We start from the raw sequence: 19349 nt of genomic DNA on the forward strand, positions 1-19349 counted from the left end.
TCCTTGATCCAGAGCATATCAATAAAAAAATATCTGAGTAAAAACCTCACTCCTTTCATCCAGCATTGACATCTTCAGTAATAGTTACATTGAACTTCTTTGTAAAGAGACTCCGTCATGCAGAGGGCTGTTCTTTGTCCTTGTGTCCATATTTTCTTCATCTCCTAATGCAAAAGGTAGGAGATTACATATTTCTACATTTGCCCTTTAAATAAATATACAAACAATAATTGAAACAAATTTTAATAAATAAATAAATAAATAAAATGACAGACAGTCTGACTTCCTTTCATTTAGTTTGGTCCCTCTCTAAAACGAAAGCTTTTCTTCAGGCTGACGGTGGAACAATTTTCGATATCCTTAAATATATAGAATACAGACAGAAACAAACAAACAGAATGACAAATGAACAGATAACCTGTAAAAAGTATGTATACTGAAAGTGTATACTTAACTGCATTAAATCTTTAAACACAGCATACCCTCTTTTAGAGAAGAAATCTCCTTTACTATATCTTTTCAGTTTCTTTATATATACTTTTGTATTTCAAGAAAACTCCTAGCATTCCAGCATTTGGAAAGCTCTACATGTACAGTACGTTGTTTCCTGACCTGATCCTTCAGGCAGCTGATTGAACTTTCTCTCTAGTCATGCACTGAGGGGCCAAACTGCTTCTCTCAAGTCTCTCCATCCAGTTTCTCTGTCGGACAGTCCTGTCGGACGTTTACCACAAGCAAATACAAAATGGTAACAGGTCACAAATGAAAACAGGGAGTTAGAGAGAGAAAGACTTTGAGATGGAATGCCACATGTCAAACTGCTCCCTGAAAAAAAAACAGAGATCGAGTAGTGGGCTTTAGAAATAACTAACTCAAGGTAGAGTTTCATCTATTTTTTCTAGAGCCCACGATTGTTATTTGGCTTGTACTTTCCGCGTCTTTTCCATGTGCTGCCTCCAACTGCCTCTCTCTTCCTCCTTCCTTCCTTTCTTTCCAGGGGCTAGTGATATTACCCAGTGGCTCTTTTGAAAACACCTTTTCTTGGGTTGTGAGAGTTCCCTGGTCTAAGCTGCCCGTGCTGTTGCACTTTTTCACAGACGGGGGCGCTAGAGAACTCGGCAGAAGCAGTGACGTGAGTGACAGGCTGCTCGGCGACTCCGAGAGCTGCTGGCTGTCACATGTCTGGTCAAAGCCACACCGTACCATCCCCACATCCTCATCAGAGCCTTGCTGAGTGCTTCCTGCACGGATGTTCTTTTCACAGTTGCTCTTGCTGCGCTGGTGCCCCCTCGCTGGTTGGAGGTTCTGGGCGGCTGGAGGACTGGGTCTCAGGGTCTCTGTGGAGAAACTGGCGCGCTCGTCGAGGAGGGTGTCCAGCAGGGGCTGGGGGGTGGATAAGATGAAACTGAGCCCTTCTTCCATGGTGGTCGGTAGACTGCCCTCTGAGCTGCCCGTAGCCAGGGAGGAGTCACTGTGAGATGGATACTGAGGACAGAAGGGTCAAATATTTTAGCAATGAATTGATAACAAGATGCATAACATGTACACGTATGTAAGCCCATACAGTGTTCAAATTCTGTCTAAGCTCTTGTTGGTTTGCCCTCACAAAAAAAAGCGACCTAACTAAACCCTGTTTCTAGTATTCTAGTTTCAATGAAACACCAGGAGCCCCCCATCCTCCCTCCATTTAAACACTGAGTACATACCTGTGTGGTGAGCAGCCTGGTGTTTGCTCCAGGAGAGCGTAGAGATGCCCATGAGGCTGGGGAAGTTAGACGGAGCCCTCTTGGTTTGTGTCCCGGTCGGCCTCTCGAGGGTGCAGGGAGGACCGCGGCAGCTGGGTGGAAGAATTCAGCTGGGAGACGAATAAGAGTGTTAGAGCGGCTTGAACCTTCAGAAACCTCTGGGTAGTCTTGATTACTGCTGCTACATGGAACTCCACCTGCACACAAATTCAATTACTGAATTTTAATTGAAATGAAATTGAGGGAGCAAACAGGATGCAGAAGGGCAATTTGAGTTTGAATTCACAGATGTAGAATTAAAATGAATAAATCACACAATGATGTCACAAATACTCTGTTCTATTATTAAAGCACCCAATAATGATGTTTAAAAGCATAAAATAATAAATAAACTAGTCTTCATCAACTCACCTTTTTACATAAACCATGAAAAACCATAAAAAATCTATCATTTCGCCTCTCATTCAGGTTAACTGCTCGTTCACGCAGATGCTCGTATCAGCAGCTCAATGGATCTTCACGGACATGTCCAAGTCAGAACTGTTTCCTCAGTTCAGTGTATTGGTGACTCGAGAAATGTTGAAACCATTAGCTGACTCTTCACTCGAGAAAGAACTGCTATCAGTATACTGCTGGCTTTTGATTTGAGAACTACTGCCATCGCATCTCTGTTATATTTCCAATACCTTTTATTTGTTATACTTTATGCTTTTCAGCAAAAGACATCAGAAACATACATTTTGCCCCCTTTATAAAAACCCTCGGCAGACAGTTCTCAGCATGTTGGACATGCCCGAAAGACTGTTCTCAGTTCAGTGTACTGTTGAACTAACTGGAATGCTGAATGAGTTGGGATCCTAGGATCATGTACTCTGGGAAATTGGTTCATTTTGAGATGGAGTGACTGTCAGACACATCTGAAAGTGAGTTTTGATTGAGTAACTTGTAGATCTGTGCTGACTTGTGCTGCAGACTGTTTCAGAAGGTTCAGTCCGATTTGGTAAACTGGTTCAGACAGTTGACTAAAAAGAACTGGTTCAAAAGAACAATTTGTTCACGAACCAGACATAACTATTATGTAGTGGGCTTTGTAAATCATACACAATGATGAAAGAATGAGGTTTGTTGCTCCTTGCATTGCTAAAAATGCTAAACAATCTTTAGCTGCGTTGACAAGAATTTTTAAGTTCATTAGATGAACAAAAGTTTTCAGCTGCTATCTGAGTTAACAAATTGACTGTAATTCTTTAAGTTAGGTTTAACTTTTTTAGGTGTTCAATTACAATTCAAACTCTCAGCATAGTAGAAAGGAAACAAACAGCACAACAGTTTTCTTGCTTTGTTCTCCAGTGTTACTCCTGCTGTACTGTGAAGGTGCCGCATTACCTATGCTGTGACGAGCAGGTGTGTTGTGATGTGGACTTTGAGAACCGCCTCCATGCGTTTCTGCCCCATCCTCTGCCCCGGAGCTGTGAACCCGAGAGGGTCGCCGTAACCTGCTGTGACCTCTCCCCCCTGGTTCTTCTGAGGTTAGACACTCATCACAGCCCCTTTCCTGAGCAAAAAACATTAGCATGAGCTTTCAGTATCCTGGGAGGCTTTAGGACTCTTATATCTTGCTTTCATGGTAAACAAAACTCTTTTAGTTTCTCTGTATCCAGGGCTTCTCTCTATAACAGTAAAAGAGATTAAAGGAGTAGTTCACTTTAAAATGAAAATTAGCCCATGATTTACTCACCCTCAAGCCATCCTAGATGTATATGGCTTTCTTCTTTCATTAATTTCAGTTATATTAAAAAATATCCTGTCTCTTCCAAGTTTTATAATGGCAGTGGATGGCAACCAACATATTTAAGCTCAAAAACGTGCATCCATCCATCATAAACGAACTCCAAACGGCTCCTGTGGGTTAATAAAGGGCTTCTGAAGCAATACGATGAGTTTGTGTAAGAAAAATATAAATATTTAACACGTTACAAAGTAAAATTCTAGCTTCCGGCCAAACATACGCAGTCTACTTGCCCCTAATTAGGGTTGGGTATCGTTTGGGTTTTTTCCGATACCGGTGCCAAATCGATACTTTTAAAATGGTACAGGTGCCTAAACGGTGCCTGAACCGACACTTTAAAAAAAAGAGAGCCTCAAAACAATGGTGAATGACATTAAATAACGGCTTTTTTATTGAAAAAAATAAAAAATAATTACAAATTCATAAAACTGAATATATTAAAATTGTAGAGCAAATATAGAAATATAAGTAGTCTAAATACAAAACACATTTGCATAACAAATTCACAATAAAACCTAAGCCACCTAACTCAAATACAATAATTTAACACTAAATATCACTATAGTACTAATAGCAGCAACGTAGTCTGTATTCGGTATGCTAAAAACCAGTTTTAAATTTCAGCAACTCTTTTCACATTTTTTGCCTTCTCTGTCCAAATATGACAACTCTCCTGACTTATTGCATGTCCTGCACAAGGTGAGCGTTATTTTAGAACGAATGGCTTAGTGCAGGCGCTAATGGATCCTATGATGTATCTTGTAATTTATCTCACTTATACAGTAGTACAAATAGGTTCTGTACTCATAAAACGAGGCACTGGAAAGTTTGTAAGTACATCAGGAGTTTATTTAAATAACACTTGCCTGATGGCTTATGCTACCGCTAACCCTGACGTCGAGGTCACTTTCGAGATTTGGGAAAAACATGTAAAAGTCCTGGCAGAAACCAATGCATAAGGATGTAGTGTAATCTCTAATATCTCTAATAATCTCTAATACGCCGGTCTATTATTGTATGGACATCGACTTTACATTTTCACACTAAACATGACGCGGAACAAAACGAACAGTGATAATTTTGGTTGCGTTACATGTCAGTCAGTCCTTGGCTGATATTTTTATTCTTAAATACATGTAAGTGAATGTGTTTTGTCATTTAAGAAACCTTTATAATAATCATGATTCATGTTAGTTGATCTATAACGCACAATGGGTGCCATGTTAGTATGCACTGCAGTTCAGAGAATTGTATCAGTCAGATTTAGGCCTACAACGCGTCAATTCATCCACTTCTCCCGAAATACATTAAAGTAAGTGGCTGGTGAAGAGTGAGAAGAACAGTAAATTTTATAGTTACCTACACAATGTGTATCTAAACACGTCATCAATTTATAATTGAAAGGATTGTTATTGCCGCTTCCATAGACGTGTGTGTATTTTACAAATTATAAATGTTGTTTTGCTAGTGCTTATGTGTATTTAAATGTCTGAAACCTAAAATAAACCCTATGTGGTTGAAAACACTGAATAGTTGTGATATAATATGGTAGCGCTGAGAGCGTTTGTCTCTGGCTCAGCGCAAGCCAACGCGCGAACGCAAATTTTAATTTAGAAGTTGATGACCACGCGATCTGAACGGTCTAATCACACCGGTGTGAACGATCGTATGCATCAAAGCGTTAACTTACTAGCGATCACATGCGGTGATGATGCTTCTTACGTCCGTTTCGGAGAACCAGGGGGCAAATATTTCAACAGACAGCTGAGGCATTTAAGTGGCACCGAAATGAGGCATCGAATTCTGCGTTTTGATTCAGTCCAGTTACATACCGGTTACTTGCCCGGTTTCGGTACTCAACCCTACCCCTAATGCGCAACTTACGCAACTCATGACATCAGAAGTAGTGTAGTGCGTCATGGCGTAGCGTAAGTATGAGCAGTACGTCGCATTACTCGCATAAGTTGCACTTTACACTTAAGTGGAATGTGTATGTTCGTTTGGCCGGAAGCTAGTTATTTTAATTTATAATGTTTTAAATATTAATTTTTTTTTTTTACACAAACTCATCGTTTTGCTTCAGAAGGCCTTTATTAACCCCCTTGAGCCGTTTCGAGTTCGTTTATGACGGATGGATGGACGTTTTTAAGCTTCAATCTGTTGGTTGCCATCCACTGCAATGATAAAACTTGGAAGAGCCAGGATATTTTTTAATATAACTCTGATTGTATTCATCTGAAAGAATGAAGTCATATACACCTAAGATGGCTTGAGGGTGAGTAAATCATGGGCTAATTTTCATTCGAAAAGGGAACTTCTCCTTTAAGGAGCGATTAGGCTATGCTGGATCACCTGAGCCATCTGCCCCTCATATTGTCCTGTATGGTGTTTCTCTAACAAATAGATAGAGATGTTTAAAGTCTGCAGAAGAACTACGCTGGTTGAGCAGCAGAGCTACATGCCCCATGAGACTGCAGGATTTAGACTAACAGCTTATAGTTATTTGATTACTTCAATCCAATTAGTGCGAGTCTGGTCATTCTAACTGATTATATTCAATTAAAGGATCATAGTTTGGGATGTAATGGATTACAGCAGTTATATATCTATCAGATAGAGGTAGTTCATTTCCGGGGGCATCAAAATAAAGCCTTTTTCTTCAGCAACCAGCTTGGACCAGATCTAATATATGATTGATGCTCTGGGGAATCTGAGCAATGAAAATACCATATATACAGTATATATACACTGCCATTCAAAAGTTTGGGATCGGTACGATTTTTAATGTTTTTAAAAAATGTCTCTTATGCTCACCAAGGCTGCATTTATTTGATTAAAAATACAAAAAATAACAACAACAAAAAACTAATTAACTAAAATGTAATATTGTTAAATATTACGACAGTTTAAAATAACTGTTTTCTATTTGAATATATTTTAAAATGTAATTTATTCCATTGATGCAAAGCTGAATTTTCAACATCATTACTCCAGTCTTCAGTGTCACATGATCCTTCAGAATTCATTCAAATATGATGATTTGATGCTCAAAAAATATTCATTATAATTATCAATCTTGAAAACAGAACTACTTTTTTTTTCATGATTATTTGATGAAGGGAAAGTTTAATTTCATTTATCTGAAATATAATCTTTTGTAACATTATACACTCACCTAAAGGATTATTAGGAACACCTGTTCAATTTCTCATTAATGCAATTATCTAATCAACCAATCACATGGCAGTTGCTTCAATGCATTTAGGGGTGTGGTCCTGGTCAAGACAATCTCCTGAACTCCAAACTGAATGTCAGAATGGGAAAGAAAGGTGATTTAAGCAATTTTGAGCGTGGCATGGTTGTTGGTGCCAGAGTGAGTATTTCACAATCTGCTCATTTTCACGCACACAACCATTTCTAGGGTTTACAAAGAATGGTGTGAAAAGGGAAAAACATCCAGTATGCGGCAGTCCTGTGGGCGAAAATGCCTTGTTGATGCTTGAGGTCAGAGGAGAATGGGCCGACTGATTCAAGCTGATAGAAGAGCAACTTTGACTGAAATAACCACTCGTTACAACCGAGGTATGCAGCAAAGCATTTGTGAAGCCACAACACGCACAACCTTGAGGCGGATGGGCTACAACAGCAGAAGACCCCACCGGGTACCACTCATCTCCACTACAAATAGGAAAAAGAGGCTACAATTTGCACGAGCTCACCAAAATTGCACAGTTGAAGACTGGAAAAATGTTGCCTGGTCTGATGAGTCTCGATTTCTGTTGAGACATTCAGATGGTAGAGTCAGAATTTGGCGTAAACAGAATGAGAACATGGATCCATCATGCCTTGTTACCACTGTGCAGGCTGGTGGTGGTGGTGTAATGGTGTGGGGGATGTTTTCTTGGCACACTTTAGGCCCCTTAGTGCCAATTGGGCATCGTTTAAATGCCACAGCCTACCTGAGCATTGTTTCTGACCATGTCCATCCCTTTATGACCACCATGTACCCATCCTCTGATGGCTACTTCCAGCAGGATAATGCACCATGTCACAAAGCTCGAATCATTTCAAATTGGTTTCTTGAACATGACAATGAGTTCACTGTACTAAAATGGCCCCCACAGTCACCAGATCTCAACCCAATAGAGCATCTTTGGGATGTGGTGGAACGGGAGCTTCGTGCCCTGGATGTGCATCCCACAAATCTCCATCAACTGCAAGATGCTATCCTATCAATATGGGCCAACATTTCTAAAGAATGCTTTCAGCACTTTGTTGAATCAATGCCACGTAAAATTAAGGCAGTTCTGAAGGCGAAAGGGGGTCAAACACAGTATTAGTATGGTGTTCCTAATAATCCTTTAGGTGAGTGTAAATGTCTTTACTGTAACTTTTGATCAATTTAATGCATCCTTGCTGAATAAAAGTATTGATTTCTTTTATTCCCCCCACCAAAAAAATTCTACTGACCCAAACTTTTAAACAGTAGTGTAAAATGTTACAAAAGCTTTCTATTTCAGATAAATGCTGTTCTTTTGAACTTTCTATTCATCAAAGAATCCTGAAAAAAAAAAAAAAAGTATAACTGTTTTCAACATTGATAATAATTAGGGTTGGGCCAATAGACGATACCATTGCGATGGGTGACAGACATCACGATGTTTAACCGGCATCGCGAATACTCCTAATTTTCATGGAGACATCAGTAGCTGTAATAGTATCAGTGAAACTGGCCTTCATTCATAAAAAGATGCCAACAAATATTTAAAATATACTGTCTTTATGTTGTTTCTACGTTAATTTGGAGATTAACTGTGAAGTTATTACATTATAAAATATATTAAAAATACATAAATATCTAAGTGTTTTTTAATCACGATTAATCACAGAATTTTTTTTATTAATCTACTTGTTTTAATCGATTGACAGCAGTAATATATGTAAGGGCGGCGGGGTCCCGATCAGCCTGTCGGGGTTGTATTCGCTGTAACAACCGCCTCGCTCTACATTATCCCGCTTATTACATGGCTACCCACCAAATAAATCAATAATTTGACACAAAATATTGATTTAAAAAGGAGTTTATTGATTTAAAAACGATTGTATTGCTTCTGCTAAAGAAAATAGTCCGTTCCGTCTCTACGGTTAGAATCCTGTGTCCATAGCAACGCTCTGTTTTTCATGGCAACGGTGTGTTATACTTAGCAGCGGCTGTTATCAAGAAATAACAGACCGCATTCTACATTAGAATTCAACCAAGCCATGTAATATATATATATATATATATATATATATATATATATATATATATATATATATACAATATATATATATATATATATATATATATATATATATATATACATATATATACCACAAATAATTTAATAATATTGTACATGTACACTAACCTTTAAAAGTTTATGGTAATAGTAATTTTTTTTCCCAATTCAAATTCAAATTCATACGTAAGGACGCATTACACTGATCAAAATTGACAGCAAAGACATTTATAATTTCTATTTGAAAAAAAAACTTCATATAAAAGAATCTTGAATGAAAAAATCATATCACAAAAATAAAAAAGGTTTTCAACAATTATAATATTAAGTAATGTTTCTTGATCAGCAAATCATCATATTATAATGATTTCTGAAGGATCATGTAACACTGAAGACTGGAGTAATGATGCTGAAAATTCAGCTTTGCCATCACAGAAATAAATTATATTTTAATATAGATTAAAATAGCAAACAATCATTACAGATTTTAATAATATTTCACAATATTACTGTTTTACTGTATTTTTGATAAATGCAGCCTTTGTGAGCAGAAGATACTTCCTTTAAAAGCATTAAATAATCTTTCTGACCCAGAACTTTTGACTGGTGGTGTCAAATGCAAATCTTAAAATGCATGGTTTTTTTTTTTTTTTTTTAGACAAAATAGTGCAACATTTTAATATGAACCATTATCAGTTATTGGCCATAACATGAATATAATTAGTGGCTTTAGGATATTAGTAAGAATCCTAATAACAGTGCATCCCTTTTTAAAAAGATTTGAATATTTTAAATTTGTAAGTGTGGCTACTGAGATAATTAAGGGGGTGAAGCATTGTGACAAAATCATCTTTCTGAGAGAAACTCTGCCCTCCTCACCTTGCCCTCCTTAGCAGCCATCTGGTACACGCTCTGCTCATCCAGGCTGAGGTCATCAGGCAGTGCTGGTGAGGATGACTTATCTGAAAGCTGCTCCGACCTCAGAGACGCCTGCTCCAGTTCAGCCATGTGGATCTGCTGTGGACCAGAATTTATAGCAATGAGAATTGAGAGGGGATTTAATTATTAAAATCCTTTCATAGCATTTGACTTTCTGTGCCAGACCAACGGATAGAGTTTGCAGAGTGTGGTGAATTTTGAGTAATAAAACTGCCAAAAGAGACCTTGAATTGATATGGAGAGCATGGTTCATGTCTGAAAACGTGATGACTTTTCAAAGCAGAAATTTGGGTAATTCAAGAAGAGAGATGTTTAGAGTCAAAACAGAGAGAGTGAGAGAGAAGAGCTTTCAAATCAGAGATATATGGAGAGCAGAGAAAAGGCGATGGAAACAGACTGATGGACTGACATTGTTGGCAGCCTGGCAGATTGACAGGTGTGGAGGTTACCCATTGAATTACTTCTTTCCTAAACTACCCCTATCCTGTCTGTCACTGTGATGGGACACAAGCATTGGGAGACTTTGTGTGTGTACATTAAATTATGTACTGTAGTACACATAAATCCATCCATCCATCCATCCATCCATCCATCCATCCATCCATCCATCCATCCATCCATCCATCCATTCATCCATCCATCCATCGAATGTGTAAACCTTAAAGACTAAAAACTAATTTCAAGCATTTGGTGAAGCCAACATTCAAACTTTGCTTTAAAAAATTACAGTCATTTGAATTTCAATTTATTTTTAATTATACTTAATATACGCATATAAGCTTAATAAAGCCTGAACCTCGTCGTCGGTCCATCGGCCGTATTTTTTTAAACCCCATTTTTGATTCAAATAGTAAAAACTCTTAAGGTGATGATACACAGGGCAATTTTTAGAGCAATGTTGCCGAGCGATTGTTGCTTGGGCACTTTCCCATTGAGAATGGGCAACAAATTTCTATCTGGATATTTTACATCGCAGGTGGGCCCTGTGTCTCACCTGGTTCCCCGTTGATGGCAACATTGCCCAGCAACATTATTCAAAAAGTTGCCAAGTGTATCATCAGCTTTACTGCATGCACGGCAATAGACTTTTAAAAATGGTGGTTGAAACAAAATGCTGAGTGGAGTCAACCAAATTGCTGGATGAACTCAACCAATCAGCATGTTCAGCGCCCAAGTCCCACTTCTGAAAGTACTACTACCTCGCGATCAGGGACTTTCTGACGGGGACATTTTTACCCAGAACTTCATTTAGACCCTGGTTCATGCTGTTGAAACACACCGAGTACCACCCCAAAGTCCCTAGTTCCTGGGGAAAGTTCCTGCATTGGATACACGACTCATGTTTTTAATGTTATATGGTAGGGGGGCGCAATTGTGCATCTTCTGAAAGAGTACAGACTCTCCGGATCAAAACACAGTCGAAGAAGAAGCAGAAACAAGTGACAGAATCTGCAAATGTAAAATAACACGATCCTCAAACATTAAACAGCATCTACATTTAAATCAAAACTGCCAACCGTTACTGAATGAAATGTCGACCCAGGAAGGGTTAACGACTGTGAAGCTTTGGGGGTGTTGATGGACTCGATCTACTCCATCTATGTTTTGATCACCGTTCTGAATCTACCCCGAGCGTAGTCTTTGACAACAACGTGATTTTCTCAGCTGTTTGTTTAAAATGTTGCTTTTCTAATGAAACTTACCCACATTCAAGTGTTGATTAAAAAAAAGAATGCATGAAGCTGGATTTTTGGTTTGTTCGTGTGTTTAAAAGCAGAGGCTCTGTTCTCTCTTTTGATATATTGCATGTTCAGATATTTATACTACAAAATATTCTGGGGGCCAAGCAATTCTGTGAAAATGATCAAAAATACTGGCATGTGCATTTGCAACAAACACGGACAATCTCCAGTGTGAAGCCGTACCTCTTGCGGATGTGTCCTGCAGTCTTTGCAGACGGGTGGAGAGGAGTAATGATGGAAGACAGAGCCAGAGAGGTTGTCAATCATCAGCATCTCTCCTTCAAATGAATCTTTGATAAGCAGAGATACACTGTCCAGCCACAAGTTCTCCTGCGATACAAACACACATCACCAGAGTTAATAACACAAAGTTATTAACAATAACTCACACACTGAGAAAATGTCTCATTTTCACATAGACTAAGGGTTTGGAGATCTGGGAACGCTTTCCCAAAATCTATGATGAGGGGGGTACACTGTGCATGACTCAGTATGAATAATGAACCGTAATTCTATAACATTTGGATGACTTAAAATACATCAAATAGGGATGCACTGTATTAAAACTCTGGATACAATAACCTGATAATGTTATGGCTGGTCATGGTACAACATGATAATGTTGTAGTAATGTAATGTAGTTTATATATAGCCTATATATATATATATATATAAATATATATAAACTACATTACATCACAACATTATAATGTACAGAATAAAAAAATGGATATCAAAATTTAAGATTTGCTCTATAACATTTAATAGCGACTAAATTTAAAAGCATTTTTAATGGTTAACTTTCTATGAGTATTAAATGAAGGAAAAAGTAATCTAAATGTACATATAGGAGAAATAAGCATGCACAATTAAATCCAATTTAATCCAATATCAATAAAAAAATATTAAGTAGTAAATAATAATAAATAAATAAATGCTCTAATATCGACCGATAGCCATCATGGTGCCGGTATACTGTATGCATCCATAATAGCACACATTGAGATGGTTCTTGTACTATAAAGTAGAACATAAAACCCACCTGCGCGACACACACACACACACACACACACACACACACACACACACACACACACACACACACACACACACACACACACACACACACACACACACACACACACACTAATGAGAGGGTAGGGTCAGAGAAAGGGTCTCCTTCACTGTCACAGGGATGGTCTTAATGATGGCGTTTGATAGGAGCCTTACAGCTGCAGAGCTTCAAAGAGCAGCTGTGCAGAGGGCTAAACCTGCGCGCACACACACACACACACACACACACACACACACACACACACACACACACACTTGTAGCCGCTAAGCAAAAACCTTTGTGGGGAAAAAAATATATAATTCAAAGTGATAAAAGTTTGAAAACATGTCTGGCACCTCAAAAGTTTTTGAAATTTGGCTAAACTTGAGGGCTGTAAACACAAACAAAAACATTTCACCTGCATCAATCAATGTCTGCTTTAGCTTCCTTCCTAAATGCCACATCACTCAATTATAATATCAAGAGAAAGCAAATGTTGTGCAAGTACGATTCCACAACAAAATACGTTTTGGGGAGAAGGAATAGAGATCTGACAATTCAATATTTAATTTACCCAACAGAGCAATTTAGAAAGCCGTCAACTGAAGGATCAATCTAACACAATCATAATGTGGTGTTACCTAATGACAATCATTTATTTCCCCAGGTAATTGCACTCTTTGCGTCACTGCCAGCTAGTTGGAGCCAAATGCTTTTGAATTCCAACGCAAATAAACAATTAAGTTGAACTTACTGAATGAAAATTGATCAGGCTGGCCTGCCTGCTAATTCTGAGAGCTCTTGCTTATAAGCATCAGGCAGCCTCTTATGTACAACAAACGGGTCTAACAAAAGCCCTTACAGTACAATAAGTGCTGTTACAAACACCAACAAACAGTAAAGCCGTACCGTTCACCTCAGCAGCTCTAATGAGAGTTTGACTGCAAGACTACACACTTGGTCTGACACCAACTCACAGGCTGCTATTATCCCCTGAAGATTAGCACCTAGCAGTGCATGGTGTTAGAGGATCACATACACCTCTGTAGTTCAGAGGTTTAACCAATTTATGGTTCTAGCCATGACCCACAAAGATAATGGCCAGCTCCGGTTTGTTTGCGGCCAATGCACAGGTCGACACGGTCACGACCTGTAGTGTGAGAACAATCTTTTTCAATATGGTTCTGAGCACAAGTGCCACATTTATGGGTGTTATAGTCTCACCTGTGCCGGCACGTGTCATAATTCGGCCGGATGGAACGGGGAAATGTATAATTGGCAAGGATGTAGTTTTAATGTTATTTCAGCATATGGGAGTATCAGTGTCTCAGAATATGGCTCAGAGCTCATCAAATCACTGGTCTCCATAAATCTGAGCATAAGAGAGTGTACACCTCTAAACCATTTCTTTTAATGAGCATTCTGGCAGCTTCCCGGTGACAAATCACTCAACACATGGCGCGAACAGGTGTGAATTCAATGAAAACCAGCATCTGCCGGTTTTGCACTTTTCTGAAGTTTGTTTTACAGGTAGGTGACTCAACCAGAGACTGCTGCAAACTCGATACCGATACAAGGCGAAGTCTGTCTCTTGATCTCTCTGTCTGCTTGTCTATTCTCCTCTGCTGACTTTAGCAGCGGTTTTGCACAATGCTGATGAGGGAAATTATGTGTTGCCGGGGACCTAATCAGCACACGATGCATCCTCCCAGACTGACACATTAACGCACACTGAGTCCCATCCACTAGATTAGCGTACGCACGTATTTGCCTATACTAAAGTTCAAAAGTTTGGGATCCATACATTTTTTTAAAAAGTAGTATTTAATGTTAACTGTAAAAATACAGTAAAAACAGCAATATTGTGAAATCTTATTAGACATTAAAATAGCTGTTTTATATTTTAAAATGCTTTAAAATGTAATTTATTCTTGTGATGGCAAAGCTGCAAAAAAGAGTTTCTGTGATATTTTATGTGCAATTTGACCTTGTTGTTTGATGACTGAATTCTTTATGATGTAGAAATACTGTAGGTAAAACATGCCAATTTGATGAGGATGTTTTTTGATTGGGTGATTGTTTCATCTTGATCACTAACCTTTATTAGTGTGACGTCTTGAGTGGAGCTTGTCAGCTGTTGTTAACTTTCTTTGTATGAGTAACTCAATACGGAGATGTTTTCTTAAATTGATGAGTTCCTTTTTTTATATTGTCTGCATCCACGTTGTGAGCTGGTAAAGTCACTCTAGATCCTACCTTACTAAAGCTCAATTTTCAGCATCCATCCATCCCTCCATCCCTCCATCAGGGATAAAGAAACTCAGACCACACATAAACAAAAATAACAAGGTCTATTGGCAAAAAGCTCTGGACAAGCTCTGTTACCCATCTTTCATGGATACGGTCAAAATTAAATACTAGGGGTGTAGCGATAAACTCATGTCATGATTCAAAACAAATCACAATATGATACTATTGCGATATTTTGAGCCACAATAAAGAAGAGAGTTTTTTTTATTATTATTAAAATAATATTATTACATTATATTCAACATTCTATATAGTAGTTTAATGTAGCAATGTCACTGAAATCTCCATAAACTTTCATTTTTTTTTCTCACACAGTACTCTCGCTTTCAATGCAGGTATTCGTTGAATCTCTTACACAGACAGCTTACACGCAGAATTTACATTTTTGGGTGAATTATACCTTATAAATACAGTAAGCTGAGCTAACAAAACTAACCCTATACTGCGAATCATATCGTTTACATTTTTAAATTGCGATATCTATATATATATATATATATAATATATATATCTATAACAATGTATCATTAAACCCCTATCAAATAAACATACTTGACAGCACCAGGTGACTCTTCTTTTCTTGGTCAATATTAATGTGTTTGTATTCTTTGTTTGTTTTTGTACAGCACAAACTAAACTAAACTAAACTAAACTAAACTGACCTATACAGTGTGACCAGAAAAGTTCAAGTGCTTTAAGGATAAGAAGAGCTGTTCAGCAGAAATGCTGCAGTCAGTGTGTCAGTGCGCAAGGCACAATTCAGAAGAGGTGTCTAGAGTGGGAGGTGACTTCCCACTGCATTTAAAATATGTTCTGTTATAAATACACACTGAACTGAGCTTGAACTCAGGATGTAAACCTCTATTTCACAATCTGCTGCTCAGTTTTCGCAAGTTTTACCAGTGTAACAAATAACAGTATGTCTGAACTGCCAAACCAGTTGGAAGCAGCTTATCTTCAGATAAATACTGTAAGAACAGTGAAAAATGAGGAACAGTGTGAAATAAATTAAATCCGTGTATCATTCGTTCAGTTGTTTTTTTATTTAATATTGAAAGAAGAAAAATGAGAAAACAGTTTTTTTTCCGTTTTTTTTCATTTTTTCCAAAGGGTTCTCTAAGGTAGAAAAATGAATAATCCGCTTGAATATTCGATTTCTACACGTGGGCAGGAATGAAACGCTTTCCTCTGATTTGTCAGCCGAAGATCAAACTGTTGCGTCATCAGTTCTTCCTCAGTTCCGCACAGCAGAATAAGAGTCCTCCGCTGCTGCAGCTGATGTGCGGATTCTTATCTCGTTTATTGCAACTACATTTCATCTTTTTCTTATCAAACAACAAGACTAACGAATGGCTCGACACAATCCGTACCAGGGAAGAGCCTAGACAGGGCTTTCTTCTGTGTTGATATAAATTCACATACGCTTTGCATCAGCTTGGTATGGCAGTGTAAACGACGGCTGTTAGCATGGTCGCCTTCGCCCAGTAAGTTTAAAAAAATTAAAAAATAAATTAAGAAATAAATCAATATAATTACTTGTAAAATAAATATTTTAAACAATACAAAAAAGGAAAGAATAATGCATTGACTAGCCTATATAATAGGCCTAACGTTCACGCATGAACTGTCATTCAGACTGATTATCTAACAACCGGAAAACAGAGAACAACAGAGATATTAAAATACATACTCTTCTGAGTTTTATGATGTAGGCCTTGTGTTTTATGAAAATGTATTAGCCTATAATTTAACATCTTAAGGATGCGTGCATGTGCGCGGTGCACCGGGTCATGTTGAGGGTAAAATGCGCGCGTGCTGTGTGTGTGTATATATATATGTGTGTGTGTATATACTGTATATATATATATGTGTGTGTGTATATATATATATATATATATATATATATATATATATATATATATATACACACACACACACGTTAATTTTTATTATAAATATAAAATAAAGTACAATTGTCAGGGTTATGTTTAGTTTTGTCTTAGTTTTCATTGTGTTCAGTTGCTATTTTCATTTGACCCAGTTTTCTGTTTGTCTTATTGATTAATCTCATTCACCTGTCCCTCATTAATTATCTCGTTAGCTCCTTTGTTTGCTCTATGTATTTAAGCCCTCAGTTTCAGTCGGCCTCATTGTTTATGTTACAAGGTTGCGTTTCTCCATGTTATTTTCCTGTTTCTTGTGTTGGAAGATATAATTAAAGACTATTTTGTTTATTCCTTCGTCGTGCGCTTCATATAGTGATGGGAAATCGAGGCTTTCTGAAGCATTTGAGCTTTCATCAAATTGTGCCGAAAAAAGGTTCATTACTCGAAGCTTTTAACACAGTGCGCATTAGTGACATCTGGTGTCACACTTGTTTTCTCCACCATATCTAACAAATCACAGCAGAGCAGAAAAAGCATGTGACCACAATGAGACCACAACTCGATAATATAAATAAATTATGTTAATACTAATATAAATTATGTTATATGGAAGTGTAATGTTAAATAATTTAAATAATGCCTCCTCCATAATCATTTCCCTTTTTATGCATCAGGTGAGGTTGTGAAGCGCCAATTTTTTTCAAACCAGCTGTCCCGACCTTCCAATACTGCATGACGTTCGAAGCTTCAAACGTCATCAATCACGTGGTATTTGACATGGTCATTTCGATACAAGCATCGGTACAGTGTGTGATACAATAGTGCTTTGAAAACTGTGTCAGAGCATCAGAGCCCCGGTATCAACCGTCCCATCACTAGCTTCATATCTGCCACATACCGTGACAGAAACAAGTACAGTAAAATATTTATGGTTTTAGTCTAAGTAGGTGGGCAGTACTGTCTACTAAAAACAGATTCAATTTTTGTGAAAACTCCTGCTGTCAAACAAACTTGACAAAATGAAGCTCATTAATACCACATTTGCATTCGTTGTGTTTCTAACCTTCTTCGTTCTGCTCTCTTTCTCTCTGAGGAGATGAAATGCTTTGAGTCTGCTGACATGGCTTCTGCTTAAAGTCAAACTAGCTTTTCCAATTCCTGTTTTGCTGACTGTCATGCATACCTCTTTCCAGTCTCTGTGTCTCTCTTTGTCTCCCCCTCTCCATCTCTCAGCCCTGAGTCTGCAGGTAGTGATACGGACTGAGCTCACAGCATGGAAAGCTGTAGTCTGTGTTGTTGTGTGTGCCTTTGTGTTTGCCACTATCTACCCGAGACCCTGTACAGGTATGTGACATCACTTCCTTCAGGCAGTGATCTGTCTCTTTGGATCTTGGCTCTTTGGATAGTTTCAGCACATGTGCCCACACTACGACAGCTGAAGACTTGAGACATGCCTGTTTCTTTCTTGGCTCCATACACTGGTTGATCTAATTAGAAAACATGGAAGCATTTGCTTGAACAGCTATCTGGACTGATATGGCACTTTCCACAAATATGGTTCTCCCATATGGTGTCCAAAACTGTTTTTTAAAGCATCAAAGAAAAATACCTTAAAAGTTTTTTTGTTTGTTTTTGCTGTGAGTTGTTAAACCTGACAAGTAGCTAGTTTTAAACACGATGTTACTAAAATGTTGAATTCCTTAAAAATTGTCTAGAAATTACGGAAGCCCTCAACCGCAACGTAAAAAAACAAACAAAAAAAGCCCTAAAATTACGAGATTAAAGTCGAAATATTTAGAGAATAAAGTAGTAATATTTTGAGAATAAAGTAAAAATTACAAGAATACAGTCTTTCGTTTAAGTTCTTTTTTTTTTGTAAAGAAATGTGCTCATGAAGTCGAACTGCCTCGGACATGGATCTAAACATAATAGTAGCTTTTTAGTTTTATCTGGGCTTTCAACAAAAGGAAATTCTACAGGTGCTAATCTAACAACATGGCATTACCATTGGTTTTAGGACGTTACACGATATACTGCAGACTTTACAGGCGAAAACACTTTTCAGACTGGATGGAGTTATCCAGCTTTATATCTGAGAAAATCACGGGATCCGGCCAAATGATTGGATACAGAATGATGCACTTAAAATGTATCCAGAAAGTATTTACGGTGAAGAGGGAGACAGTACGGTTACTGTTAAGTGTTCTCGACCCAGATGGCATTGCCTATAGATGAGCACGAAGACACGTAGGCTTCGAGTCAACGTGCCACATGAAGTTCGACTTCACAAGCGCATTTATTTACCAAAAAAAAAAAACAAACAGAACTTCTACGGAAGACTGTATTCTTGTAATATTTCGACTTTAATCTCGAAAAATTCCAACTTTTATCTCGAAATATTGCAACTTTATTCTCGAAATATTTCATTTAATTTCATAAAATTAATTTCATTTAATGCATGATATTGTTACGTGCATGCCTTGTTTAGTTTGATTTTCATTGTCTCCATTTTGACTTACAGTAGTTCCAGTTCGTTCATCTGTCGTCATGGTTTGTAATTAGTTCCACACCTGTTCTGTTTTCCCTTGAATACTCCCTGTGT

At 37.8% G+C, this 19349-nt stretch overlaps 1 protein-coding gene across 3 annotated transcripts in view; it reads right to left on the reverse strand.

Moving 5' to 3' along the window:
- Nucleotides 1–297: 297 nt before the first annotated feature.
- cacna1ia (calcium voltage-gated channel subunit alpha1 Ia) overlaps nucleotides 298–19349 on the reverse strand; it is a 106112-nt gene continuing 87060 nt past the window's right edge. Inside the window, exons 31-35 of one of the 3 annotated variants that reach the window (XM_079847029.1) lie at nucleotides 11681–11827; nucleotides 9696–9833; nucleotides 3132–3300; nucleotides 1707–1942; nucleotides 298–1485 (exon numbers count right to left, since the gene is read on the reverse strand). In XM_079847029.1, coding sequence (XP_079703155.1) covers nucleotides 886–1485; nucleotides 1707–1942; nucleotides 3132–3300; nucleotides 9696–9833; nucleotides 11681–11827 — 1290 coding nt within the window. In that variant the 3' untranslated portion in view covers nucleotides 298–885. The remainder of the gene's footprint in view (nucleotides 1486–1706; nucleotides 1943–3131; nucleotides 3301–9695; nucleotides 9834–11680; nucleotides 11828–19349) is intronic. The other 2 variants (XM_079847027.1, XM_079847028.1) reach the window with 2 other exon arrangements.

This window comes from Squalius cephalus (assembly GCF_949319135.1).
Source record: "Squalius cephalus genome assembly, chromosome: 1".
Taxonomy (NCBI): domain Eukaryota; kingdom Metazoa; phylum Chordata; class Actinopteri; order Cypriniformes; family Leuciscidae; genus Squalius; species Squalius cephalus.